The 25,963-nt window shown below is 40.2% G+C and overlaps 1 protein-coding gene across 3 annotated transcripts in view; it reads right to left on the reverse strand.

Moving 5' to 3' along the window:
- Positions 1–9,816: 9,816 nt before the first annotated feature.
- The window catches only part of CDC14A (cell division cycle 14A), a 282,800-nt gene continuing 266,653 nt past the window's right edge, over positions 9,817–25,963 (reverse strand). For all 3 annotated transcript variants that reach the window (XM_030205744.1, XM_030205745.1, XM_030205743.1), the window contains one exon: positions 9,817–10,924. In XM_030205744.1, coding sequence (XP_030061604.1) covers positions 10,895–10,924 — 30 coding nt within the window. In that variant the 3' untranslated portion in view covers positions 9,817–10,894. The remainder of the gene's footprint in view (positions 10,925–25,963) is intronic.

Raw genomic sequence — 25,963 nt, forward strand, 5'->3', positions numbered from 1 at the left:
CTTCCTTGTACTTTTTCTAATTCTGCTATTTCCTTAATTATATATATAAAAGTACATACAGTGACCAGAATTGCATACATTTGAGGTATGATTGTATCATGAAGCTATACAAAGGCATTATAATAGTCTCTATTTTATTCTCCATTCATTTCATAATGACATTCTGTTTGCCTTCTTGGCTGCTGCAGCGCGCTGAATGGTGGATTTCAACATATCATCAATGATTATATCTATCATGTAGGTATAGTTTGGGTTCCTCTTCCCTACATGTATCATTTTGCACTCGCTCACATTAAATTTGGATGCCTAGTCTCCCAGTCTTGTAAGGTCGTCTTGCAATTTTTTACAATCCTCTTATAATTTAACAACTTTGAATAACTTTGGGTTATTAGCAAATCTGATCAAATCACTCATTATTCCTGTTTCCTGGGTAGTCCCAGCATAGATCCTTGAAGAACCCTACTATTTATCCTACTTCATTTATAATATTGATCATTTAATCCTACTCTCCGTTTTCTATATTTTAACCAGTTCTTAATCCATGCCTTTTTATTTTTTCAGGAGTATTTCATGAGTTTCTCTATAAAATACTTTCTGAAAATCTGCTTACACAATAGCAATCAGCTCAACTTTATCCACATATTTATTCACACCTTCAAAAATACGTAGCAGATTGGTGAGTCAAGATTTCCCCTTTGGTAAATTGCTTTATCCCATTAATCCATGCCTTCAGAAACTGTATGTTCAATAATTTTGTTCTTTATAATAGTCTCTACCATTTTGCCTGGCACTGATGTCAGACTCACTGGTCTATGATTTCCCAGGTCACCTCTGGGACTCTTAAAAATTTGGTGTTATGTTGACCATTCTCCAATCTTTCAGTACCACACTTAAGTACATAAGTACATAAGCATTGCCATGCTGAGACAGACCAAGGGTCCATCGAGCCCAGCATCCTGTCACCGACAGCGGCCAAAAGAACAAGCAATTTGTCCCGCCCCTCCTAGAAATAGTGTATTATTCCCTTGTCCATTCACTAACATTCTATGGCCTTTTCCTCCAGGAATTGATTTTAAAGATGAATTACAATTACTAATAATAGATCAGCAAGTTAAATTTTTGAGATGTGTCAGTACTCTGGGGTGTATATCATCCAGTCCAGCTGAATTGCTCCTCTTCAGTTTTTCAATTTGCCCTATTACATCTTCCAGGTTTCCAGAGATGTTTCAGTTACTTCAACTCACCACCATTAAATACCATTTCTAACACTGGTACCTCCCTTACATCTTTCTCTGTGAAGACCAAAGCAAAGAGTTTATTTAGTCTCTCTGCTATGGCCTTGTCCTCTTTGAGTGCCCCTTTCGCCTTCAGTCATCTAGTGGTCCAACTCATTCTTTTATCAGCTTGAAGAAACATTTCTGCATATGAGGATATATGAGAATGAAAGCTTAGTCATCTAGAACAACTCCTAAGATCTGCAGTGAATTGTCTACTTTAATGCTGACTCCTGCCATGTTATTTAGGCAGTTTCCATCCAATTAAAGATGAGAACTGTGCTTTCTTTCCAGGGTTTACCTTTAATTTGTGGGAGTATAACCAGTTCACAATTAATTTCTCATTTACTGCCAAGGTATTTTGAGGCTGAGTAGTGTCAATGGTGCTAGTATTGGTATGTAATCAGTATACATAAATCAAGTCAGTTCTACATAAGAATATAAGCATTGCCATACTGGGACAGACCGAAGGTCCATCAAGCCCAGCATCCTGTTTCCAACAGTGGCCAATCCAGGTTACAAGTACTACTACTACTACTACTAACTAGCATTTCTAAAGCGCTACTAGGGTTACGCAGCGCTGTACAATTTAGATATAGAAGGACGGTCCCTGCTCAAAGAGCTTACAATCTAAAAGACAAGAGAACAATCTAAAGACAAGTGAACAATCTAGAGGACGAGTGAACAGTTAATCTGATAGAGTGGATGGATAGGGGCGTTCTGTCTATCTAGAGCGGTTAGGCGCCGAAGGCAGCATAGAAGAGGTGAGTTTTAAGCAGAGATTTGAAGATGGGTAGGGAGGGGGCATGGCGTATGGGTAAAGGAAGATTGTTCCAGGCATAGGGTGAAGCAAGGCAGAATGAGCGGAGCCTGGAGTTGGCAGTGGTGGAGAAGGGTACTGAGAGAAGGGCTTTGTCCTGTGAGCGGAGGTTACGGGCGGGAACATAGGGGGAGATGAGGGTGGAGAGGTAGTGAGGAGCCGCAGACTGAGTGCACTTGTAGGTAAGGAGGAGGAGCTTGAATTGTATGCGATATCTGATTGGAAGCCAATGAAGTGACTTGAGGAGAGGGGTGATATGAGTATATCGGTTTTGGCGGAATATAAGACGTGCAGCAGCGTACTGAACTGATTGAAGGGGGAATAGATGGCTGAGTGGGAGGCCGGTGAGGAGTAAGTTGCAGTAATCAAGGCGAGAGGTAATGAGTGCGTGGACGAGAGTTCTGGTGGTGTGCTCAGAGAGGAAAGGGCGAATTTTGCTGATGTTGAAGAGGAAGAAGCGACAGGTCTTGGCAGTCTGTTGGATATGCGCAGAGAAGGAGAGGGAGGAGTCAAAGATGACTCCGAGGTTGCGGGCAGATGGGACGGGGAGGATGAGGGTGTTATCAACAGAGATAGAGAGTGGAGGAAGAGGAGAAGTGGGTTTGGGAGGAAAGACGAGGAGCTCGGTCTTGGACATGTTCAGCTTCAGGTGGCGGTTGGACATCCATGCCGCGATGTCGGATAAACAGGCCGATACCTTGGCCTGGGTCACCGCGGTGATGTCAGGTGTGGAGAGGTATAGCTGAGTGTCATCGGCATAAAGATGATACTGGAAACCATGAGACGAGATCAGCGAGCCCAGGGAAGAGGTGTAGATTGAGAAGAGAAGGGGTCCAAGGACAGATCCCTGGGGAACTCCCACACATAGTGGGATGGGAGTGGAGGAAGATCCATGGGAGTGTACCCTGAAGGTGCGGTGGGAGAGATAAGATGAGAACCAGGAGAGGACAGGGCCTTGGAATCCAAAAGAGGATAACGTGGCAAGAAGTAAATCATGGTTGACAGTGTCAAAAGTACTTGGCAAGATCCCAAAACAGTACAATACATTTTATGCTGCTTATCCTAGAAATAAGCAGAGGATTTTCCCCAAGTCCATCTTAACAATAGCATATGGACTTTTTTTTTAGGAAGCTATCCAACCCTTTTTTAAACCCCGCTAAGCTAACTGCTTTTACCACATTCTCTGGCAACAATTCCAGAGTTTAATTACACATTGAGGGGCCCTTTTACTAAGCCACATAGGCACCTATGCATGCCCAACGTGTGTCAATTTTGAGTTACCGTTTGGCCCTTGCAGTAATTTCATTTTTGACGTGCGCCCGCTAGGCGTGCTGGAAAATATTTATATTTTCTGGCACACAGGTGGTAATTGGGCAGTAATTGGCATTTTACACGTGTAGACCATCACCATCTGGTTATTGCGTGAGACCTTACTGCTAAGTGAATGGCTGGCAGTAAGGTCTCAGCTCCAAAATGGACACACGGCAATTTTCATTTTGCCGCAAGTTCATTTTCGGCAAAAATTTTAAAAAGGCATTTTTTACAGGTGCGCTGAAAAATGATTCTGTGCACACCCAAAACACGCGTCTACACTACAGCGGGCCATTTTTCAGCATGCCTTTGTAATAGGGCCCCTAAATGAAGAAATATTTTCTCTGATTTGTATTAAATTTACTACTTTGCAGCTTCATGCGTTCCCCCTAGTCCTAGTATAGAGACTGAATTAATGTAGCCAATGGTTTCATGAAAATGTTAAATAATTTTGGAGATAATATAGATTCTTGCAGATCTCCACAGGTAATATGGTGGAGTTTAGAAGACATTTCCCCCCATTGTACTATGCTAGTTCTAGCAGAAAGGTATGAATGGAACCAAAAGTACAGATTTCCTAGAATGCCAGTAGAGCAAAGTCTTCTATATAATAGTGCATGATCTGTGAAATCAAGAGCCAAGGACAGATCAAGGGACATGAGAAGTACTCAGACTATAAATGCATCTTCGCAGGCTAGTACGTTCTTTCAGTTATTAAAAAAGGCTATGCCAGATCATTGTTGAACGCTAGTAGTTTAGATCCTTCTCAAGTTAGTAATTATAGACCTATTTCAGTTCTACCAATTGTTGGGAAGGTAATTGGAAAAAATAGTATTGAAGCAGTTACTTTGTTGAGCAAACACATGCACTTGACCCTTTTCAATATGGGTTCCAGAAGGGTCATAGTGTGGAAACATTAGTTTCAATGGTAGATGAGATTAGGAAGGAATTGGAAGGGAATAGGACTTCTTGTCTTATCTGTTTATGACACCATTAACTTAGAACTTCTCTTGAGAAAATGATCAAAGATAGGTGTACAGTGAGTAGTACACGAGGGGTTTCAATTTATTTGAGCAATAGAATAATGCAAGTATGAGTAAATGACCAGATTTCGTCAATGTATTTGCTCTTTATGGGGGTGCCTCAGAGGTTGGCAGTCTCTGCTCTCCTTTTTAATTTATATATGTCATCTTTAGGAGAATTTTTTGAAGATTTAAAAGTGATGACATGCAGTCCCCCCCACCCCCGTTTCTTTGCAAGATGATGTTGCAGATATGATTAAAAAAAAACCTTTATGGATCATTTTGGAAATTGGATGAGAGATAATATATTATTAAACAAGTAAAAAAGCCCCGTTTCTGATGCAAATGAAACGGGGGCTAGCAAGGTTTTCTTCTGTGTGCATGTGGGAGTGTGTGTGTCCCTGCCCTCTGCCCTCTCTCCCCTCCCCCCTCTGAGTCCTTCACTGTTACAGAGAGAACGATTTGATTTCGTGCTTTGCTGTGTTTTCCTTCACTGACTGTTTGTGTTACAGAGAGGGCGGGGCAGACACTCATGGGGAAACCGGATATCTCTCCCCCTTCACACTTCCGGCTGGAGGCTCCATAGAACGTTGGTGGTGCCTTTTATATAGAGAGATATGATGAAAACTGAAATCCTTTTGGTAGGGAATAATTATTTTACCAGAGTTGATATCTCTTTTACAAAGGTCTTAATTAACAATGAGATTGCCAATGAGAAATGTTGATATAACATTTGATTTACATTTGTCTTTCCAAGAACAAGTCAGTAAAGTCATTCAGTCATATTTTTTCCCAGTTAAGGTTGATTTCGAGATTGAAACCAATGTTGAAACCATAAGATTTTCAGATGGTTGTGCAGTATTTGATTATGATGAGACTTGATTTTTGTAATGCATTTATTTGGGAATGCCTCAATCTAGGAGAAAGGCTTTACAAGTAGTCTAAAATGCTGCTGCCTGTATGATTTGTGGAGTAGAAAGATTTGAGTATAATTGTACTGAATACAGTACAAGATCTTGGCTTTGATGTTTCAGATTGTGTTTTGTATTGCTCCTATGTATTCAAAAAATATAGCTCAACTTTATAAATCAAATCGATGGTTGAGATTAAATGATGAGAAGAGAGTAATGGTTCCAGATTTGAGATTGATACGTTATGTTGCAACAACTATAAGTGCTTTTTTCCATAGCAAGACCTCTAATGTGGAATAGTCTTCCTGGGCATTTGCATTTTTTGCATATCTTTGTTGCAATTTAAGAAAATTTTAAAATGCATTTGTTTTTGCAGGCTTTTATGTGTATATAATGATCATCTGATTAATCTAGGGTCACCTGAAATTACAGATGTTCTGTGATGACGTGTATTTTGTTTGTATGTTTTTAATGTTATTTTTTGTAAATTATTTTGTGTATGTGTTTTGTAAGCTGCTTAGATTATTAGGTGGGGTATAAGTTTTAAAATAAAGTATTATCATATCAAAATACAGGTTGGTTGGATGGAATGAAAGTACAAATGCCTATGTTTTGGTGGTGTGAGTTTTGTGAAAGCCAGTTTGGTAGGAGTGTAAAGAATTTGTTTGTGTAATGAAAACATATAGGGGGGAAGTCATCAACATGGGCTACCATCAAGATGGGTTATTTTACTACATGATAAGTCCCATTTTATGCAATGAGACCCTGTGCTAAGTTAATCAGTACATTTGGAGTATTCATTTATTCATTAATGTTGCTTTTGGTATTGAGGGAGAAAACAGTGAGGGTTAGGAAGAAGGTATAAAAAATTGGAGTGCAAGTACTTTTTCTGCAAAATAAGAGGCAAAGTTGTCTGCAGAGGGCGAGTTTCTGCTATTTCTGTGGAATACTCAGAGGAAAATTCTATATACGACACCTTAAAAATCGGTGCCATAAAACCACCATTAGTGCAATTCCACAGACATCTAAAGTTAGGTGTAGTTTATAAAATACGCCCATGTGTTGCTCTTGCACCTAAAATTTAGATGCACCTATTTAGGCCACCTAAAATCAGGCCTAAATACCTGCACCTAAGTTAGGCACTGATCGGGTGTATTTATAATAGTGCACATAGTTTTTTGAAATGCCCACAACCTGCCCATGCTATGCTCCCTTTTTGACTGTACACATTAGAATTTATGCACACCATATTATAGAATTCACCTAGAAAGCTGTGCATGTAAATTTTAATTAAAGACAATCTGGATTGGATTGATTACTTATAACCCTCCCTTATCCAGGGTGGTGAACAAAAATACATACATAATTGGGTTAAGTACCAATTATTAGTGCTGATTAGCTTGTTAATCAATTAAGTTGTGCACACAATTTAGCCACATGGCCAAATTAGCATGCACAACTTAAGGCACCATATATAGAATTTGGGGGTTAGTAACCTTACCCTCTGTTTTCTGTCCAATAACTAACTCCTAAACCACACTAGAACCTTGCCTCCTATCCCATGACTCTCTCATGAGGAACCTTATCAAAAGCCTTCTGAAAATCTAGATAAACTACATCAACCCGCTCACATTTAGCCACATGTTTATTCACACCTTCAAAGAAATGAAGCAAATCGGTGAGGCAAGACTTCCCTCGGCTGAACTCGTGTTGACTCTGTCCCATTAAACCACGTTTGTCTACGTGTTCTGTAATTTTATTATTTATAATAGTTTCCACTATTTTGCCCAGCACCGACGTCAGGCTTACCGGTCTATAATTTCCCAGATCACCCCTAGAACCCTTTTTAAAAATTGGAGTCACATTGGCCACCCTCCAATATTCAGGTACTACAGACAATTTTAAAGACAGGTTACATATTACTAACAGCAGATCAGCAATTTCATGCTTGAGTTCTTTGAGTACCCCCTTGAATGTATGCCATCCAGTCCAGGTGATTTACTACTCTTTAATTTGTCAATTTGGCTCAGTATATCTTCCAGGTTCACCGAGATTTCTTTCAGTTCCTCCGCATCATCACCCTTAAAAACCATTTCCGGTACAGGCAGATATCTTACATCTTTTTCCATAAAGACAGAAGCAAATAATTCATTCAGTTTCTCCGCAATGGCCTTGCCCTCCCTGTGCACCCCCTAGCTGAGATACTGTTCAAGCACCTTTCTGATCTCATTTGCAACTCTCTTTAACTAGTCCCTTATTTTCTTACTCCTGTTACTCTATCTTTACTCTATCTATATGTTCCATTTTCGCTTATACCCTATGCTGTCTATTAAAATGTTCAATTGTGTATTGTTTTGGCATTATAATGTAGCATACTGTGCTATACTTTTATTGTTGTTTGAATATTTTACTGCTGTAATCGTCTATTGCTTATGTTTGACTTATTCTTGCTGTACACCATCTTGAGTGAATTCCTTCAAAAAGGTGGTAAATAAATCCTAATAAATAAGTAAATAATGAATTTTGTATTTTACGGACTAAAAAATTTCACTATGCACATCCATGACAACAATAAGATCTTCAGCTAGAAAGACAAAGAAGATATGATACATGAAAAGACAGAATAATGTCCACCTAAATGTGTATATAAGAGTTTGGTGAAGAAAGGGTGAGTGGGTGTCTTTTTGAAACTGTAAGAGATCAACATGTAGATACAAAAAAACCCACAGACCTGAAAATATGAAGAAAAGATGAGATTTCCTTTACACAAATGCTCTTTTTATTTTGCCTATTCATGTAATTACACTTTAAATACAGTAAAATGCATCTCAATCTATTTATGCAAAACAAAATACATATCAATAGAAAATCTTCATTACAGAGGTAGAATTACTATTTCAGCTTTCCACTGAATATATATATATATGCACACATCAGTACATATACATATTACAGTCTTATGTTCATACAATGATTTTTAATAGCTGCACCCAAATTAATAAACTTTACAAAAAAATATAAGAAATATTTACCAAATTATTATCTACTTCCTTCAAAGCTGATTTCTTTTAATACAGAATAATGTGTATGAATTTGTACTGAAAATCTGTTGTGACCTTAAAAACAGCCTCAGTTTTGTTGCCTGAAGGTGCTTTAATTAGCTCCTCACCCCTCCCCTTAGGTTGGTGAACTCAACCCAGCCCTCAGGACACAGAGTCGGGTTTCCCGATACCAGCCATGAATATGCATGAGAATTATTTCCACTGTATGCAAATCTATCCATTTCATGCATATTCACAGTGGATATCCTGAAAACCAGACTGGGTTGATCTGTCCCGAGACTCGACTGGGAACCATGGCTTTAGAATAACAATTCTCATAGATTATAAGCAATTAATTATGCACATCACTTCTTATTTCAACCACAAACACCCTAAAAAAAACAGCTTCAGAATTGACAATTCTGCTTTGTCAGTCATCAAGTCTGCTTATATTTTAGGCATCCCTTTCATACTGTTTGCCAGTTATTTGGTTTTATTAAACTGTATTTTTATAGTCTGCTCTATAGATATTTATAGGAAAAATACTTTCTGATTTGTTTTTGCTAATGTATATGCATTTACATCATCACCAACCACACTTTTTATAAGTAGAGATGGACTAGAAATATGTTACAGCAAACCAGTATACAAAACTACTGCTGAACAGATGAGCACTCCTGCTGCCAAGCTACCCAACTGGGGAATGGTATAGGAATATTTTATTATAAGGAACTGAATCATTAGCAAACTGTACGACACATGTACATACCGTTAATGTCAGAATGCGTTTTTCTGCTCCCTAAGGATCTGATTTACTCAGCTTATTTCCAAAGACACACAAAACAGGAGAAATGTCCTAGTAAATCAGGTTCTGGTATTGACAGCAAGTTGCATAGTAAGGTTATTGCAATTTTAATTCTGTTTGATTCTGAAATATGCTGTACCTCACTAAAGGGCCCTTTTACTAAGCTGCAGCATGTGTTTTTGCCATGCACCAGGGCCCCTTTTACTGCAGTGGGTAAAAGGGCCAAAAAAAAGAAACAGCTACGCAGTATGTTTGGGGGAGAGGGGGAGGAGCACTTACCACCGCCCGCTAACTCAGTGGTCGGAAATATTTTCAAATATTTCCACTAGCACCGGAAATGGTGCGCACTGGGTGCCGGGTGGCAGGAGGGGAGGGTCATCTGTCCGTCGACGGAGCTGGTAGGCAGGTGGGGACTGCGACGCCAGCGGAGCATCCCCCCCACCTGCTGACACCATGGGTGGGCCTGGAGGGAAAGTGGCTGGGCTTGGGCCCGTCCAGGCCCACCCGTGGCTATGCCCTGCTATGGTCTACGCCCTGATCGTGACTGAATAGATAGGGACGGGCTGGAGTGTAAATTTTAAGGGGCTTCGATGTTAGCTTCAGAAACTTAGTACAAGAACAGTACTGGGCAGACTTCTACAGTCTGTGCCCTGAGAAAGGCAAAGACAAATCAAACTGGGGTATACCTATAAAGTATCACATACCACTCCTGCCAGCACCTACGTTGGACTGGCGGTAGTTCCAGGTTGCAACCCTTTAGTAAAAGAGCCCCTGCACATGCGACTGTGGAATAGAATGTATCACAAACAATTAGGGATTTGTACCTTGAATCAAACAACTGTACAGATTTTTAGAAATGCTGAATTAAAATCTCTCTTTAAAATCAGAGACTAAGTAAAATACAATGGTAACTGTATTAAAAGGAAAAAAAAACCCAAAAGTTTGGTTCCATTAATGGGGAGATCATCAGGAATGTCAGAGTGCAATACTTAATATCTAATGAGCATAGCAACCCAGACTGTTACAAGTGCTGGTTTTCCAGTCCCTTGCTAGTTTAAGGTCATGGACTTGTAATGCAATATAGGTGCTTACAGCAGGGAAACTGTCAAATACCTTCATTGATCCAGCCATTAATAATGGCTGTAGGAAGCACAGCAAAATATTTTACTGCAAAATGGATATATACACTGTTTATACACTTTTGGTAGCAAAGAGTGATGAACTATTCTAAAATAAAATCTATGCTTTACACAATGTATGTGTGTATATATATATAGATATATATACATATCTATCATATGAAAATAGTCTTTTCTTAGACAATATAAATTGTAATGCTCCAAAATAAATATACAGATGTATATATCTATATCTATCTATATATATATATATAGATACACACACAATAAATTTACTATTAAAATCAGTTACAAATAACTCTGAAAAATCATTGAATTACGTAAAAATCCTGCATTGGTTTACAAAAAAATGGTTTCACTTTCTCTGCACAGAATTAGTAGCGCATCTGCATTAATTATTGGGCGTAAACCTCTGATTATTTCAATGTCTCTTCTTGAGATCTTTCACCTTCTTCATCTCTGGAAGCAGACTTCACCTCCCAGTAGGCAATCTCTTTCCCTTCACCTTGCTCCTTCAGTTGCTGCTGCTTACCAAGATCTCTAGCAGAACATCTACCGAAGCAGCACAGCTTTAGTACTGAATAAATTCAGATTGAAGGGACTGTGAGGGAAAAAAGAACACGTGTGAACATGACACAGAACACACACATACACACAACCCAATAACCCATGCCAAATCACTGTTCCTTTGCATTTGGAACAAAGAAGGTAATTAATAAAGAGAAAGGCTTTTAAGAAAATGGAAAACTAACATGACATACATGCAGCCATATTTCACTAAAAAAAAATGGTCTGCGGTAGTGTAGGCATGTGTTTTGGGCATGCGCAGATCCATTTTTCAGTGCACCTGAAAAAATGCCTTTTTTTATTTTTGCTGAAAATGGACATATGGCAAAATCAAAATTTGCGCGTGTCCATTTTTGGGTCTGGGATTTTACCGCCAGCCATTGACCTAGCGGTAAAGTCTCACACAATAACTAGGTGGTAATGAACTACGCACCTCAAATGCCACTTGGAGCGTGTCCAATACGTGCGTCCAGAAATAAAAATTATTTTTCAGACGCACGTATCAGATGCACACCATAAATTAAATTACCACAACAGCCACGTGGTATCTCCATTTTGGTCCACATTGATGCTTACGCAGCTTAGCAAAAGGGCCCCTATAATTGTAAGATATGCAATTTTGCATATGACAAGGAGACAGACAAATATTGTACAACAGAGTCGGCTCTTCCGCTATAAACTACACTGCTCTGTTAAAGTGACCCATTTAGGTAAATGAAAAAAAATCAAGTTCAGGCCAGGAGGATAAATGGAATCTTTCTAAAAGGCGTCTAAAGAATCCTAAGTTCAGCAATTAGGTAGCAATAATTAGCAAGAGTAAGTTTTCTTTGCGTTTTCTGAAACTTCAGTTTCCTTCTGCTCCTTTGTACTTCCGGATCAGTCTGAAACAGGACTAGGACCCTACTGTCATGAGCTTTTGTTCTCAACCACCCATTTTCCCCAATTTTTTTTTATCTCCCTTCCTCCAATATACTCAGTGTGGTCTTTACAGTGATAGTCTTGGGCCAAGGCCTGAGCTGAAAACTTGAAACGGTGATCAAACTATGGATCTGCCACATGGGACTGCACAAAACTTGCCACCTGAGCCACTAAACAGGCCAACAATAAGTTTTCAGCGGAGAGAAATCTACAGAATGCATTATACTTTGATTCATCTGTTCGTAGTCTAAAAAATTCTGGAAGATGTATCTTTTTTTCCATGGGCACCCTATGTAAAAGCAACCTTTGTGCATGATCTCTGTGCAAAGCTTTAGGTAGATGTTAGCGCACAGCTCATTTAAATCCCATGGTAATGAAGCAGTTAGCTATTTAGCACAGACGCAGAGAGTTTTGCTGAAGACCAGAAGGCTGAATGCAGGGGTTTTCTAACACGGGGGTTTTAAAGCTAGATCTGAGAAGGTTCTTCTGTGGTTAGTGCTAGTGAGAACGTCATTCCTTCTTCTCTTTACTGCAAGCATACAGGACCCAAAACTTTTTCTGCATTAGTTGAAGAGGAGCAGCTGATAGGGGAGATGCACTAGAACACAAATGCTGGACTACAAACTGGGAATCAATACTTGGAGTTGCATATGCATACATCTGTGCATGAGCTGGAATGTTATTTTGTACATACAGTTTTTGTAGTAATATTTGCACACAGAATAGCACTCCACCTCATGTGCAGATGTATGCATATGGCATTCCAGGTGCCAATACAGTTGTTACTCACACTAGGGGCATAGCTACCGAGTGTGACCAGCAAAATGCCCAGGGCCACACACAGCTGAACTCTCCTGCTCCCCACAAGGGTCCAGCATCCCTCCCTTTCTCTAAACCCCCTACCCATGTGGGTCTGGCAGCTCTCCAGCACTGCCCTTGCTGGTCCATCAAACACATAGAGGTTCTCAGCAGAGGCAGCTTTGTTACATTTGTACCCCGCAGGTTGCCTGCGACCCTGCCAGGGCCTTTCTTGTGCAGCTGTCCATCCACAGGAAACTTGTATCAGAGGGATGGGCTTTGGCACAGGGAAGACCCATAGGCAGCCTGTTTTTCAGAGCTGCCTCTGCTGGGGACCACGGGGAGGGGTGATTGTGCAGGAGAGGTGCTGAATTGATGGAGATATGCTGGATCTATGAGGAGGGAGAGGGGAGACATGCAGGACCTGGGGAAAGGAAGCAGGAAATAGGGGAAGGGGAAGGGGAAGAGGGGAGAGAGAGAGAAAGAGGGAAAGGGACTCTGGACCTGGGGGGAGGAGGGGAAAATAGAGGTTGGGGGACAGAGAGAGAGAGATGGAAGAAAGGGAAGGGGAAAAACAGAGGGAAGAGAGGCAGACCAGGAGCAGAAGGGGAGGGGGAAGAGGTGCTGGGAGAGGTGGGGGGGGGGGTGGGGGAGAAGACTGAAGGAAGAGAGAGAGAGATGGAATGGACTGGATTGGAACAAGGAAGAAAGGAGGAGAGATGCTGGACTACAGGGGGGGGAGGTGCAGGATGAAGCAAAGAGAGAGGAGAAGCTGGACAAGGGGACAGGGACATACAGAAGACGTGATGGACATAGAGGGGATATAGGGACAGAGATACAGAGTGGCATTGCTGGAAACAAAGGGGAGTGTTGAATATAGAAGGAGAATAAGGGAACAGAGGGCAGATGCTGAACATGGGGGAGGGGGAAGGATATGGACAGACACACGGAGGGGAGATGCTGGGCAGGAGACGACAGGAAAGATGGATGGTGAACACAGAGAGAGAAGAAATGTCAAAAGGCCAGGACACCCTGGAAAAGGAAAAAAAACAGAGAAAAGCAGAAAAGAAATACTGGGACGAAAACAATGCTCAGACAACAAAGGTAGAAAAAAGTAATTTTTTAACAACGCCAGTTTGTTCTGCACTGGTACAGTGGGGGAAATAAGTATTTGATCCCTTGCTGATTTTGTAAGTTTGCCCACTGACAAAGACATGAGCAGCCCATAATTGAAGGGTAGGTTATTGGTAACAGTGAGAGATAGCACATCACAAATTAAATCCGGAAAATCACATTGTGGAAAGTATATGAATTTATTTGCATTCTGCAGAGGGAAATAAGTATTTAATCCCTCTGGCAAACAAGACCTAATACTTGGTGGCAAAACCCTTGTTGGCAAGCACAGCGGTCAGACGTCTTCTGTAGTTGATGATGAGGTTTGCACACATGTCAGGAGGAATTTTGGTCCACTCCTCTTTGCAGATCATCTCTAAATCATTAAGCGTTCTGGGTTGTCGCTTGGCAACTCGCAGCTTCAGCTCCCTCCATAAGTTTTCAATGGGATTAAGGTCTGGTGACTGGCTAGGCCACTCCATGACCCTAATGTGCTTCTTCCTGAGCCACTCCTTTGTTGCCTTGGCTGTATGTTTTGGGTCATTGTCGTGCTGGAAGACCCAGCCACGACCCATTTTTAAGGCCCTGGCGGAGGGAAGGAGGTTGTCACTCAGAATTGTACGGTACATGGCCCCATCCATTCTCCCATTGATGCGGTGAAGTAGTCCTGTGCCCTTAGCAGAGAAACACCCCCAAAACATAACATTTCCACCTCCATGCTTGACAGTGGGGACGGTGTTCTTTGGGTCATAGGCAGCATTTCTCTTCCTCCAAACACGGCGAGTTGAGTTCATGCCAAAGAGCTCAATTTTTGTCTCATCTGACCACAGCACCTTCTCCCAATCACTCTCGGCATCATCCAGGTGTTCACTGGCAAACTTCAGATGGGCCGTCACATGTGCCTTCCGGAGCAGGGGTGCCTTCCGGAGCAGGGGGACCTTGCGGGCACTGCAGGATTGCAATCCGTTATGTCGTAATGTGTTACCAATGGTTTTCGTGGTGACAGTGGTCCCAGCTGCCTTGAGATCATTGACAAGTTCCCCCCTTGTAGTTGTAGGCTGATTTCTAACCTTCCTCATGATCAAGGATACCCCACGAGGTGAGATTTTGCGTGGAGCCCCAGATCTTTGTCGATTGACAGTCATTTTGTACTTCTTCCATTTTCTTACTATGGCACCAACAGTTGTCTCCTTCTCGCCCAGCGTCTTACTGATGGTTTTGTAGCCCATTCCAGCCTTGTGCAGGTGTATGATCTTGTCCCTGACATCCTTAGACAGCTCCTTGCTCTTGGCCATTTTGTAGAGGTTAGAGTCTGACTGATTCACTGAGTCTGTGGACAGGTGTCTTTCATACAGGTGACCATTGCCGACAGCTGTCTGTCATGCAGGTAACGAGTTGATTTGGAGCATCTACCTGGTCTGTAGGGGCCAGATCTCTTACTGGTTGGTGGGGGATCAAATACTTATTTCCCTCTGCAGAATGCAAATAAATTCATATACTTTCCACAATGTGATTTTCCGGATTTAATTTGTGATGTGCTATCTCTCACTGTTACCAATAACCTACCCTTCAATTATGGGCTGCTCATGTCTTTGTCAGTGGGCAAACTTACAAAATCAGCAAGGGATCAAATACTTATTTCCCCCACTGTATATATTGAACCTATAAGGTGCAACATATTACAAACTGGCTATCATGAGTAGTTAAGCTCTTGAAAAAGCCCTGGTGAAACAGCAGCGCTCTGTTGAGCTACTTACTACTACTACTACTTATCATTTCTAAAGCGCTACTAGACGTATGCAGCGCTGTATACTTGAACATGAAGAGACAGTCCCTGCTTGACAGAGCTTACAATCTAATTAGGACAGACAAACAGGACAAACAAAAGAAAAGGGAATATTAAAGTGAGGATGATAAAATAGGGGTTCTGAACAAGTGAATATGGGTTAGGAGTTAAAAGCAGCATCAAAACGGTGGGCTTTTAGCTTAGATTTGAAGACGGCCAGAGATGGAACTTGACGTACTGGCTCAGGAAGTCTACTTGATGAAAACTGAAGATTCAATTTGCCAGATAAGTCACAGGTTTTAAGCTCGAGTTTGAATAAAATAGAGAGCTTATGATGTATTGTCAGAAGAAAATGCATTGAACATAATAAAATATTACTGATTTGTAGAAATGGAGGTTTTTAAGATAGATGAAGAAAAAGCTCTCTTTGCAAAAGCAAATATTTTGCAAGCTGTAATTAGTAAACAGCATTGGCAGAGTGGCAGAGATCTTTTTCCTCCATATTTTAATATATTTAGAAAATACAAATAAATACTAGGCAGTAATTTATGCTTTGTATAATATAAGGTTGATTTAATTTCTTGCTACAATAGGTCTTGACAGTAAATCAGTAAGCAAGAATTTTAACCTTTGTTTGAAGTAGCACATTATAACCCTGCCAGGTATCTGGGAATTCTGCAGCACATAAGTTCATTTATGCAGGATTTTCTCTGGTCTTCTAATTGAATGCTTTAGAAACTAAACTACACTTGCTTCCCAAGATGTTTGGGTAACCTTTACTGGTGACACTAGATCTTTACAGGAACAGAAAATAACAGAAGATGAACATGCTTGCCTCCAGTCAACTGTTTCAAATATGCTTTTTGTTTTTTTCCAACCCACAGGAATGTTGGGAAAACTATGGGGCCCTTTTACTAAAAGGCATTATGCCCTTAATGCATGGTTAATGTTTGGGACATGTGGAAACATGTGGCTACTGTGCAACCGCATTAAGAGATTTTTGGGAAGGTTGTGTGATTAATGATAGAGACGTAGTATCCTGTGTGATTTAGATCCTCAAAGTGGTCCCAGTACCCTTCCTGAAGCAGCCCAGGGTGGGCGAAACAAGGTGCACTTTTCGGAGGAGTAATACGAACAAGTCGAGAAGGGATACACTTCAAGTTTTGAAGGAGTAATATAAACAATTTTGGAGAAGGGATACATTTCATATTTTTGCCAACACAGAAATTGTGCCGAACGACCTCTTCAGTAACTAACAGCAATCACGTCACATCCCACAGCTAAGTACTATTGGATGTTAGCTAAAGATTCAATGAAGTTGATTATAGGGATTGACTGCTAGGTGGGTTGGAGACTTTGAACTGGGGGGGGGGGGGGGGGTTAGTTGGAGCATATTTTATTTCTGTTTTGTTGATATAAGTGAGTTTTTGCGCATGATTGGTTTTTCTCCTGTTTTTCCCTTAGCGGAACCGATGATATTAACGAACTCCTATAGAAGATAGAGGTTGTTCAATTCATTGGTATTTAGCCATGTCAGGAGATTTGAGATTCCTATTGATTTAAGTATATAAAAAATTGGGAGACACCCGCAAACTAACTTGTACAAACTTCTTGATATATACAGGAATAATTACTAACATGTGCGATAGCATGTTAATATACCTATTAGCTTAAAAAAAAGAGCCCATTTTTAACCAGGTAAATCTTTTCAATATTCAACCCCATAGGAAACACATTTTTTAAAAAATTTGCACATATCAAGTAATCAAGTATTCACTAAAATCTTATAAAATTGGTGTCTATTTTTATTCTCATCTCTGTTACATATGATCACCTCTACCATCCAGAAACAAGATATAACCACAAATTTCAAATTCAAATGGCAGATAGTGGGACATTTGCTGATAAAATATTTAGCCAAGCCATTCTGATCTGAAGTTATAAAGTGTCTTTCTTAGGACACGAAGATTACATATGAAAAAATAATCTGTAAAGCAAATTATGTGAAACATTTAACCAATGGCATTTAACCAAACATTTAATCAATGGCAGATCTTCTTGCGTACCTCGTGCCTCAAATGTAGCATATAAGGACTGTATTTTCTTTGTGGCTGTGTGAAAAATGCTTAGGCAGCTAAACTGAGCAGTTCAGTGAATGAGAAAGCCACAGCCAGATATCTGGTTAACCTTACTAGGACATAACTGGATAAAGGTGACCACATAAAGACATTTGAAGGCTTATTTTCAAAAAAGATTGCCGGCGAGCTCTCAAAAGTGGCAAAATCGGTATAATCGAAAGCTGCTTTTTTGACACCATCGCAGCTTTCCTGTTGCCGAGCTGGCGAAAGTTCAAGGGGGCGTGTCAGAGGCATAGTGAAGGTGGGACATGGGCGGGCATGGGCGTGGCTACCAGATGGCCAGCTTTCGCAGATAATGGAAAAAAAAGTGGCGTTAAATCAGTATTTCGATGGGTTTACTTGGTCCTTTTATTTTCACAACCAAGCCTCAAAAAGGTGCCCCAATTGACCAGATGACCACCAGAGGGAATGGGGGATGACCTTCCCGTACTCCCCCAGTGGTCACCAACCCCCTCCCACACTAAAAATATAAAAATAAAAAACTTTTTTGCCAGCCTCAAATGTCATACCCAGCTCCCTGACAGCAGTATGCAGGTTCCTGGAACAGTTTTTGTTGGTTGGAGTGGACTTCAGGCAGGCGGACCCAGGCCCATCCCCCCCTACCTGTTACACTTTTGGTGGTAAGTGTTGAGCCCTCCAACCCCCCCAAAACCCACTGTACCCACATGTGGGTGCCCCCCCTTCACCCATAAGGGCTATGGTAGTTGTGTACAGTTGTGGGGAGTGGGTTTTGGGGGGGGGGATTTGGGGTCTCAGCACCCAAGGTAAGGGAGCTATGCACCTGGGAGGTATTTGTATATATTTGTTTTAATTTTTAGAAGTGCCCCCTAGGGTTCCCGGTTGGTGTCCTAGCATGTCAGGGGGCCAGTGCACTACAAATGCTGGCTCCTCCCATGACCAAATGCCTTGGATTTCGCCAGGTTTGAGATCGCCGTCATTTTTTTCCATTATTGCTGAAAAACAAAACTGGCCATCTCAAACCCAGTGAACTCTAGCATTTGGCCGGGCCAAACCGTATTATCGAAAGAAAAGATGGCCGGCCATCTTTTTCGATAATACGGTTTGGCCAGCTGTTTGCGGCACCGCCAAAATAGATCGCCAGCAATCTATTTCGCCAGTGCCGTTCAATTATTCCCCTCTTGGTCACTTTGGGATAGCTAACAAACCCAACCAGTCTTGTCCTGATTAAACCTAGCTGGACAGTGCCGAATATCAACACTGCCTATCTAAAGTCAATGCCTCCTGCTCTGATAAATTTTGTCCACTAAATAACTGGAAAACATTAAGCAATCATTAAACAGAATGTTAAAACAGCAAGATTTAACCAGGTAACTCCCCAAATTGCCCTTGCAAATCCTTTGAATATCAACCTCTGCTTAAACAGACCCATGGTACCTTGATCATTAGAGCCACAACACTAGGTCTAACTGCAAACACTGTGGGCTGCACTGATTTCCCATTCCTAAACAAATTCTTTGACAGAGGTTCAGAAAATATAGGCAAACCAACCTTAACCTCCAATGTTGACCAAAGTTCAGATGCCACTATTAGTGAGAGACTTATTAGTAGCTCAGCTTCTGTTCTGTCCTGCAAGGACTGCCTTGGTCCCTTTCAAACTGTGGATATAACACTGCTACCCTTATCTCATTTAAATGCAAGCTGCTTTAATAAATATTACAGAACCAAACATAACAGACTTCTGCTAGACAATGAAAATGAATATTTTGGCAATAAGGAATCTAGCCTCAAGGGGCAGTATACCGATTCTGGTATCTACCAAAGTCCTTGTAAAATACAAAAATAGTTACAAAAAGGGAGAGATATTTGCACTGACAGAACAAAAATAATTTTCCTTGTCATCGATATTCTGATAGTCAGTGAACATGAGATGTACATATCTTTGCAATGTTCAACTCTAAACCAAACACAAAGTAAACTTTTAATATGCAACATCTTGGACTTATGTCCTGGAATAACTTGTCAGGCAACATTAAGTGTTGACTTGTAAAACTTCATCAAGCAACAGTATGCAGAACCCATCAACTACACTCTAACCATGAGCAAGAGAAGGTACAACTAACCTTGCCACAATATCTCCTCACTATGAATAACAAAATGAGTTACTATTAGTGGTAACACCATACCAGTATACCATGAATATACTTCTGCCAGTCAAGTTTTCAGGATATCCATGATGAATATGTACAAGAAAAATTTGCATACACTACCACCATTATATGCAAATCTCTCTCCTGCATATTCATAGTGGGTATCCTGAAAAGGCTGGGTTGAAAACCACTCCTCTTCCCTCATTCTGTCATCCTGTCTCCTCAGCCATAACCCTGGTGTCACGTTTAACTCTGCACATACATAACAGTCTGCTAAAACCTGTCATTTCTTCCTCTATAACTTTATCACAATCGATCCCTTCCTTTCTGAGCACACTACCAAAACCCTTATCTACACTATCATAACCTTCTAATTAGACTACTGCAACCTATGCTACACAAGCCTCCCACTGAACACTCCCTCCCCACTTGAACTGTATGCAGAAACAAATATAGAGGTAATAATGACTTGAGAATGAGGGGTTATGTGAGTGTAGTAACATGGGTAGATGTTAAGGCAGGTCTAGAGATGCTACAGAAATGATCATTAGTAGCAGTAGTCCTAATAGTACAAATATCCATTTGTTTTTCAGCAGCAACAAATTAAGAAAAGAGACCTACATTCTTGCTAGAACAGCCATCACTCCATTTTCAGAGTGGAAGTGACCTTGGGTGAGTGTAGGGAAAATGCTTGCTGAGTCAAACCAAAGTTCATCAAACCTCACCCCATTCTGATTTCAACAGTCGGCAGCCTGGGTCAAAAGTACTTGGTGGTCCTCAAAAAATATTATAATACTGAAACAGTGCTATACATGAAAAATCCCACAAATCAACCCAAAACACATCTTTTTACTTAGCACTGTTTTATAAGATCCCTTTCTACATGTGATTTGTGCCTCCATAGATTGAATGTGTGTGTATAGAGAAATAGACACAGAGAGGTATCTATATATACGCTCATGCATTATACGAGTCAACATTTAGTCTCTGGCCCCTTATACCAAGAAGTATGATTATGGAGAAAATACAGCTGATAGTTAATATAGTTAATAAAAAGAAGGCTTGCTAAATTAAAATGATATTAACTGTCAGAGGGTGCAATTATCTAATAAGCTTAATGTATATACAGCCTCTGGGATAAATACATTTGTAATGAGACTCGTAACAGATGATTCAGCCTCATACAGTGCTAGAAACAAGCAGAGCTCTTCACTAAGGGGTCATTTATACTGTAGATAAGTGAAAAGAAAATACACTGGCTACTTGCTGTTAGAGTTTGTCATTGCCACAAGTGCTGTATTAAAGATTTAAGTTGTCAGAAAAGAACTTTGTATGTACGGGTAGTCAATCTATGGGGATGTAATTAAAGGGGATGTACAGGGAATATGATGGCAGATGGGGCCATAAGGCCTAAGTCTGGTTCATTATGTAATAAATTGTTTTATCTATTGGGAAAATGCTTAGCATGTCTGGCCTTGAAGACAACTGGTAAAATTAGATGACTGTCTGTACCCTGAAACTATCAGACACTTCACCTCTGCTTTCATTTGCAATGGCATGAACCCTGAATGCCTACAGGAAGAGAAGCAGAGTGGATACCCATTAAATGGCCAGCAAACCAAGGGGGGGGGGGGGGGGAGCGGGGAAAGGGAGGTAGGAGAAGGGAGAAGGGGTGTTAAACGCTGATGATGGCATTAGTAAATTGTTTTTCCTTGGGTTGTTGTGGGTTAAATGGTTGTATACTGAATTTGCTGTTAGGTATGATGGGGTTACTGCATCATCAATAAAAATCATTGGAACATAATAAAATAAGAAGGGGGGATTATGGGACTGGGAAAGGGGAGGGGGGAACTGTAAAAGGTTTTTTGATGAGGTGACCATTATCTTATTCGCATTCAGTTGGTTTTGTTAACGATTTTTCTGTATATTGAATGTAGTGATTGTTCACTTTGATGAATCATCAATAAAAATTGTTGAAACATAAATGGCAAGCAAACCATTAACTGATTACTTTGTAAATTAAGACAGCCCCAGTGTACAAAATGTTTCTGCATGATTTCCACAATTCATTTTACCAGCTGTGTTACTACAGTGACATGCCCCTAATGAAAAAGCTCTGAACACTGGTTTTAATTTGTACACGCTAGTTTTCAGTTTATGAGATTCTCTTTTGTTAATCACTATCCATAAACTGTCATCTTTAACTGATGCCACAAACATCGTCTAACAAGCTCACTGCAAAAATATTTTGCTATTGAAGTGAACCAGCATGAAGACAATTATAAGATGGAGCATCTTCTAATTGCTCAGAGATGTGGCATCTGCAATCATTTAGGGTAAACTTACCACAAGAAATGAAAAACTTCATTTGACAAAACCCATGTGCAAGGAAATTAGAAAGAGCATTTTTGATATAACGTCTAAATCCAATTTTGAACGTTTTGTGGAAAACATCCAAAATCCATTAGTGAACATGGTCATTTTCAAACCAGAAAAATGTCCAACTGTTTCGAAAATGGCCTTTTGTTAGATATATTTGTGCTCAGTGCATCTATCTTTTAGGACCATTTTAACACCACTCACAAATTATTATCCTCTTTTGATAAGCAGCTAAATATACCCTGCTTTGCTACCACACGCATAACTCCAAATTTATAATTAACAGAAAACAGATTTTCTGGTCACAATGGCAACGTATTGGTATATGGGATCTTAGCAATTTCCTTGATTTAAATAATCATACTTGGAAATCATTTTCTGTTATGAAAGACGAATTCTCTTTATTAGACTCTCAATTCTATCAATGATTACAACTTAGCTCAATGCTAAAAAAGAGCAATTTACAAATTCAAAAAATGTTTCATATACCTGAACTTATTGATATGTCCAAACAATTCCAACTTACTGGGCATGCTGCATCTCATATATATAAATTTATCTTTAATAAATCTCCTATTAAATGTATAGGTTTACGTAAATGCCAGGAAGAGGATATCCAGCAACCTATCTCAGACAAAGTATGGGAACAGATATGGCGTTCACTGTTTAAATGTTCTAGATCCTCATCAGTAACACAATCTCTTTATTTTTTCATTCATAGGTCTTTTTGGACACCTCTCAAATCACACATGATTGACCCTTCTATCTCAAATTTATTTTGGTCTTGCCAATCTCAACAAGGCACTATATTTGATTGTATATGCATTCAAAAATTCTGGAAGACCATATGGTCTATATCAGTAGATATATTCCATCTTTCTGGTCCAATACTATATAAATGTGATACTTAAAGATCAATGTTTTTAAAACACTTTAAAGACTAATGAATGCACACTTGTTAATATCATGTTGAATTTAGCTTTTAGAGTAGTCTTTTCACATTGGAAAGTTCTACATCAAGCTACTTATCAAGAATGGTGGAAATTGTTATTTCAAACTTATAAATATGAAACATATTTTGCCAAAAAATCATTTCATTTTGCTCTGTATAAGGAAAAGTGGTCTCCTTTGATATCTTATTTTCAAGATGCAAAATGAGAAGTACTCTTGTATTTATATTATGTTACATGCATGAATCATACTCTGATTTATATCCCTTTCTTTCTTTCTTTCTTTCTTTCTTTCCTTTCTTTCTTTCTTTCTTTCTTTCTATATTCTTCAATGTTCAGTCAAATTGTATATTACATTTGTTGTTACTCATGCTTCTCTTGTACTACAATTAATAAAAATACTAAGACTTAAAAAAATGTCCAAGAGAAAAAAAAAAACACAAAAACAAGCCATTGGGATGTGTGTGTGTGTGGGGGGGGGGGCAGCAGTTTTAGTACACTGGCCACACGGATATCCCAGCAGAGCAGTGGGGCATCCTAGGGGGTACTGCAATGGACTTCACATAGAAGACCCCAAGTACACATCTCACCACTAACCCCTTATACTATATGGTGAGCCCTCTAAAACCCACCAAAATCCTACTGTACCCAACTGTAAACCATAATAGCCCTTATGTCTGCAGGTGTCACCTGTTGACACAGTAGGTTTTTGGTGATTTTAGGAAGACTCATACATTCCACCACAAGTGTACCAGTTAAGAGTGGGATATGGGCCTGGGTCCCCTTCTCCACAGTGCACTGCACTGACCACTAGGCTACTCCAGGAACCTGCTTGTTGCTCTAATAGGCCTATCCATAACATCTGTCACAGAGGCTGGTATGTACACTGTTTCTTTCACATCATTGGAGGGTGGAAGGAGGTCAGTGACCACTGGGGGAATAAGTGGGGGTCATGCCTTAATCCCTCCAGTGATCATCTGGTCATTTAGGGCACCTTCTTGTGACTTAGTCATGATTGAAAAAGGTCTAGACCAAAACGTCTAACTTTTAGCTCTGAACGTTTTTGCTTTGTTCCATTATGGAACATCCAAGTTTTGGGAACGCCAAAATCCCACCCCTTGAGATCTGCACACACTGCAGAGAAAAATGTCTCAAATCTGAGTTTTGAAAATCGCGATTTGAATGTTTTTCAGAGAAAAATGTCCAAATGCCACTTTATGCCGTTTGAGATGTGTGTCTTCAATGACAGAGTGCAACATGAGGGAAGACATGCTTATAGTCTTAATTGCATGACCACCATTTCCAAGCCCATATGCCTCCCTGGATGCTTTAAGAAAGAATTGCCATACTGGATTGGACCAAAAGCTCCATCAAGCCCAACATCCCATTTACAACAGTGGCTAATCCAGTTCACAAGTACCTGACAAGATCCCAAAAAGTGGCAAGATTCCAGGCTACTTACTCTCAGGCATAAGCAACGGCTTTCCCCCAGGTCTATCTTAACAGTTTATGGATTTTTCCTCCAGGAATTTGTCAAAACCTCCCAAACCCAGCAATGCTAACTGCTTTTGCTATATTCTCTGGCAATGAATTCTATATCTTAACTATGCCTTGAGTGAAAAAAATATATTGTCTCCTATTTGTTTTAAATGGACCACTAACTTCATGGTATGTCCCCTAGTCTTTGTAATTTTTGAAAGAGTAAAGATTAATTTTCTTTCCTCAAGTCCCTCCAGACCAGTCTAGATGCTTGGGTATATGCTCTCCTGCCAGCAGGTGGAGACTGAGAATTACTTAAGCCTTGTTTTCCCAGAAACAGTCACATATTGTAAACTTTTGAAATATCAGTTAATGGAACTACAAACAGAAAGAAGTGAATAAGTAATATCCCTTAAAACACCTATCTGCATAGCTATTTACAACTGAGACACCGGGTGGGTTTGGTACTGGTCTGCAGGGACTCAAGGAAAGAAAATTAGCAAGTAAGGCTTCATTTAATCTTCCCTACTGTCCTCTCTAGACCAGTCCAGACACTGTACATATTAAAGCAGTATTCAAGGGTGGGATCTTGTGCCACTCACTGACAAAATACAAACTCCAAAAGCAGCATCTTGCCTACACGAGGCAAGATGCTGCTTTTAATGCAATGACAACCAAGTGGCTCCATTGCAAATCTCTTGAGGTGGAATTATCTGTGTTCTGCCCAAGATGACACTTGAATGCTCAAGTTGAATGAGTTTTGAGAATTGAGGAAACTGCTCTGCCCGACAAAATGTACACCAAAGCAATTGCTTCTTTAATCCGGTATGCAGCAGTAGCCTTTGAGACCACATCACCCTTCCTGGGTCCACCAAACAGCACAAAAAGTCTATGGCAGCAATTCTGTAAATTGGTACCATATTTTATGTGCCTCGATGGGGTGCACTTAGGTGTGCTCTTAAGCTGTTATAGATTTCATGCTAAGCCTTTATAGAATACCAGTGCAAAGTGCATCAGCAGGCCAAAAGTTAAGTGCATCCACTAATGAAAGGTCAATGGCTGGCCAAAGTGGGCACACTTGTGTGTGCCATGCATTGCATACAACTAGCAGTACTCTATAATTTGCATGCATCATTTGCCCCCACATGTAAGTGCCCTGAAAGTTGTGTGCTAAGTGATTTAGACACCCTGTTTACAGAATGCCTAGCGATTATGCGCATAACTGCTAACTGGCGCTAATCATGCATGTAAGCACTACTATTCTAAAAACTGGGCACAATATTGGTGTACACCAACTCTTGAAAATCCTCTAGACACTCACATACACTAAAGATGTACATAATTTCCTGAAACACAATAAGGTCGCTATCCCTCTAAAGGAATAACCCTACTTGAGGAACCTAG

Source organism: Microcaecilia unicolor, chromosome 6, assembly GCF_901765095.1.
Source record: "Microcaecilia unicolor chromosome 6, aMicUni1.1, whole genome shotgun sequence".
NCBI lineage: Eukaryota > Metazoa > Chordata > Amphibia > Gymnophiona > Siphonopidae > Microcaecilia > Microcaecilia unicolor.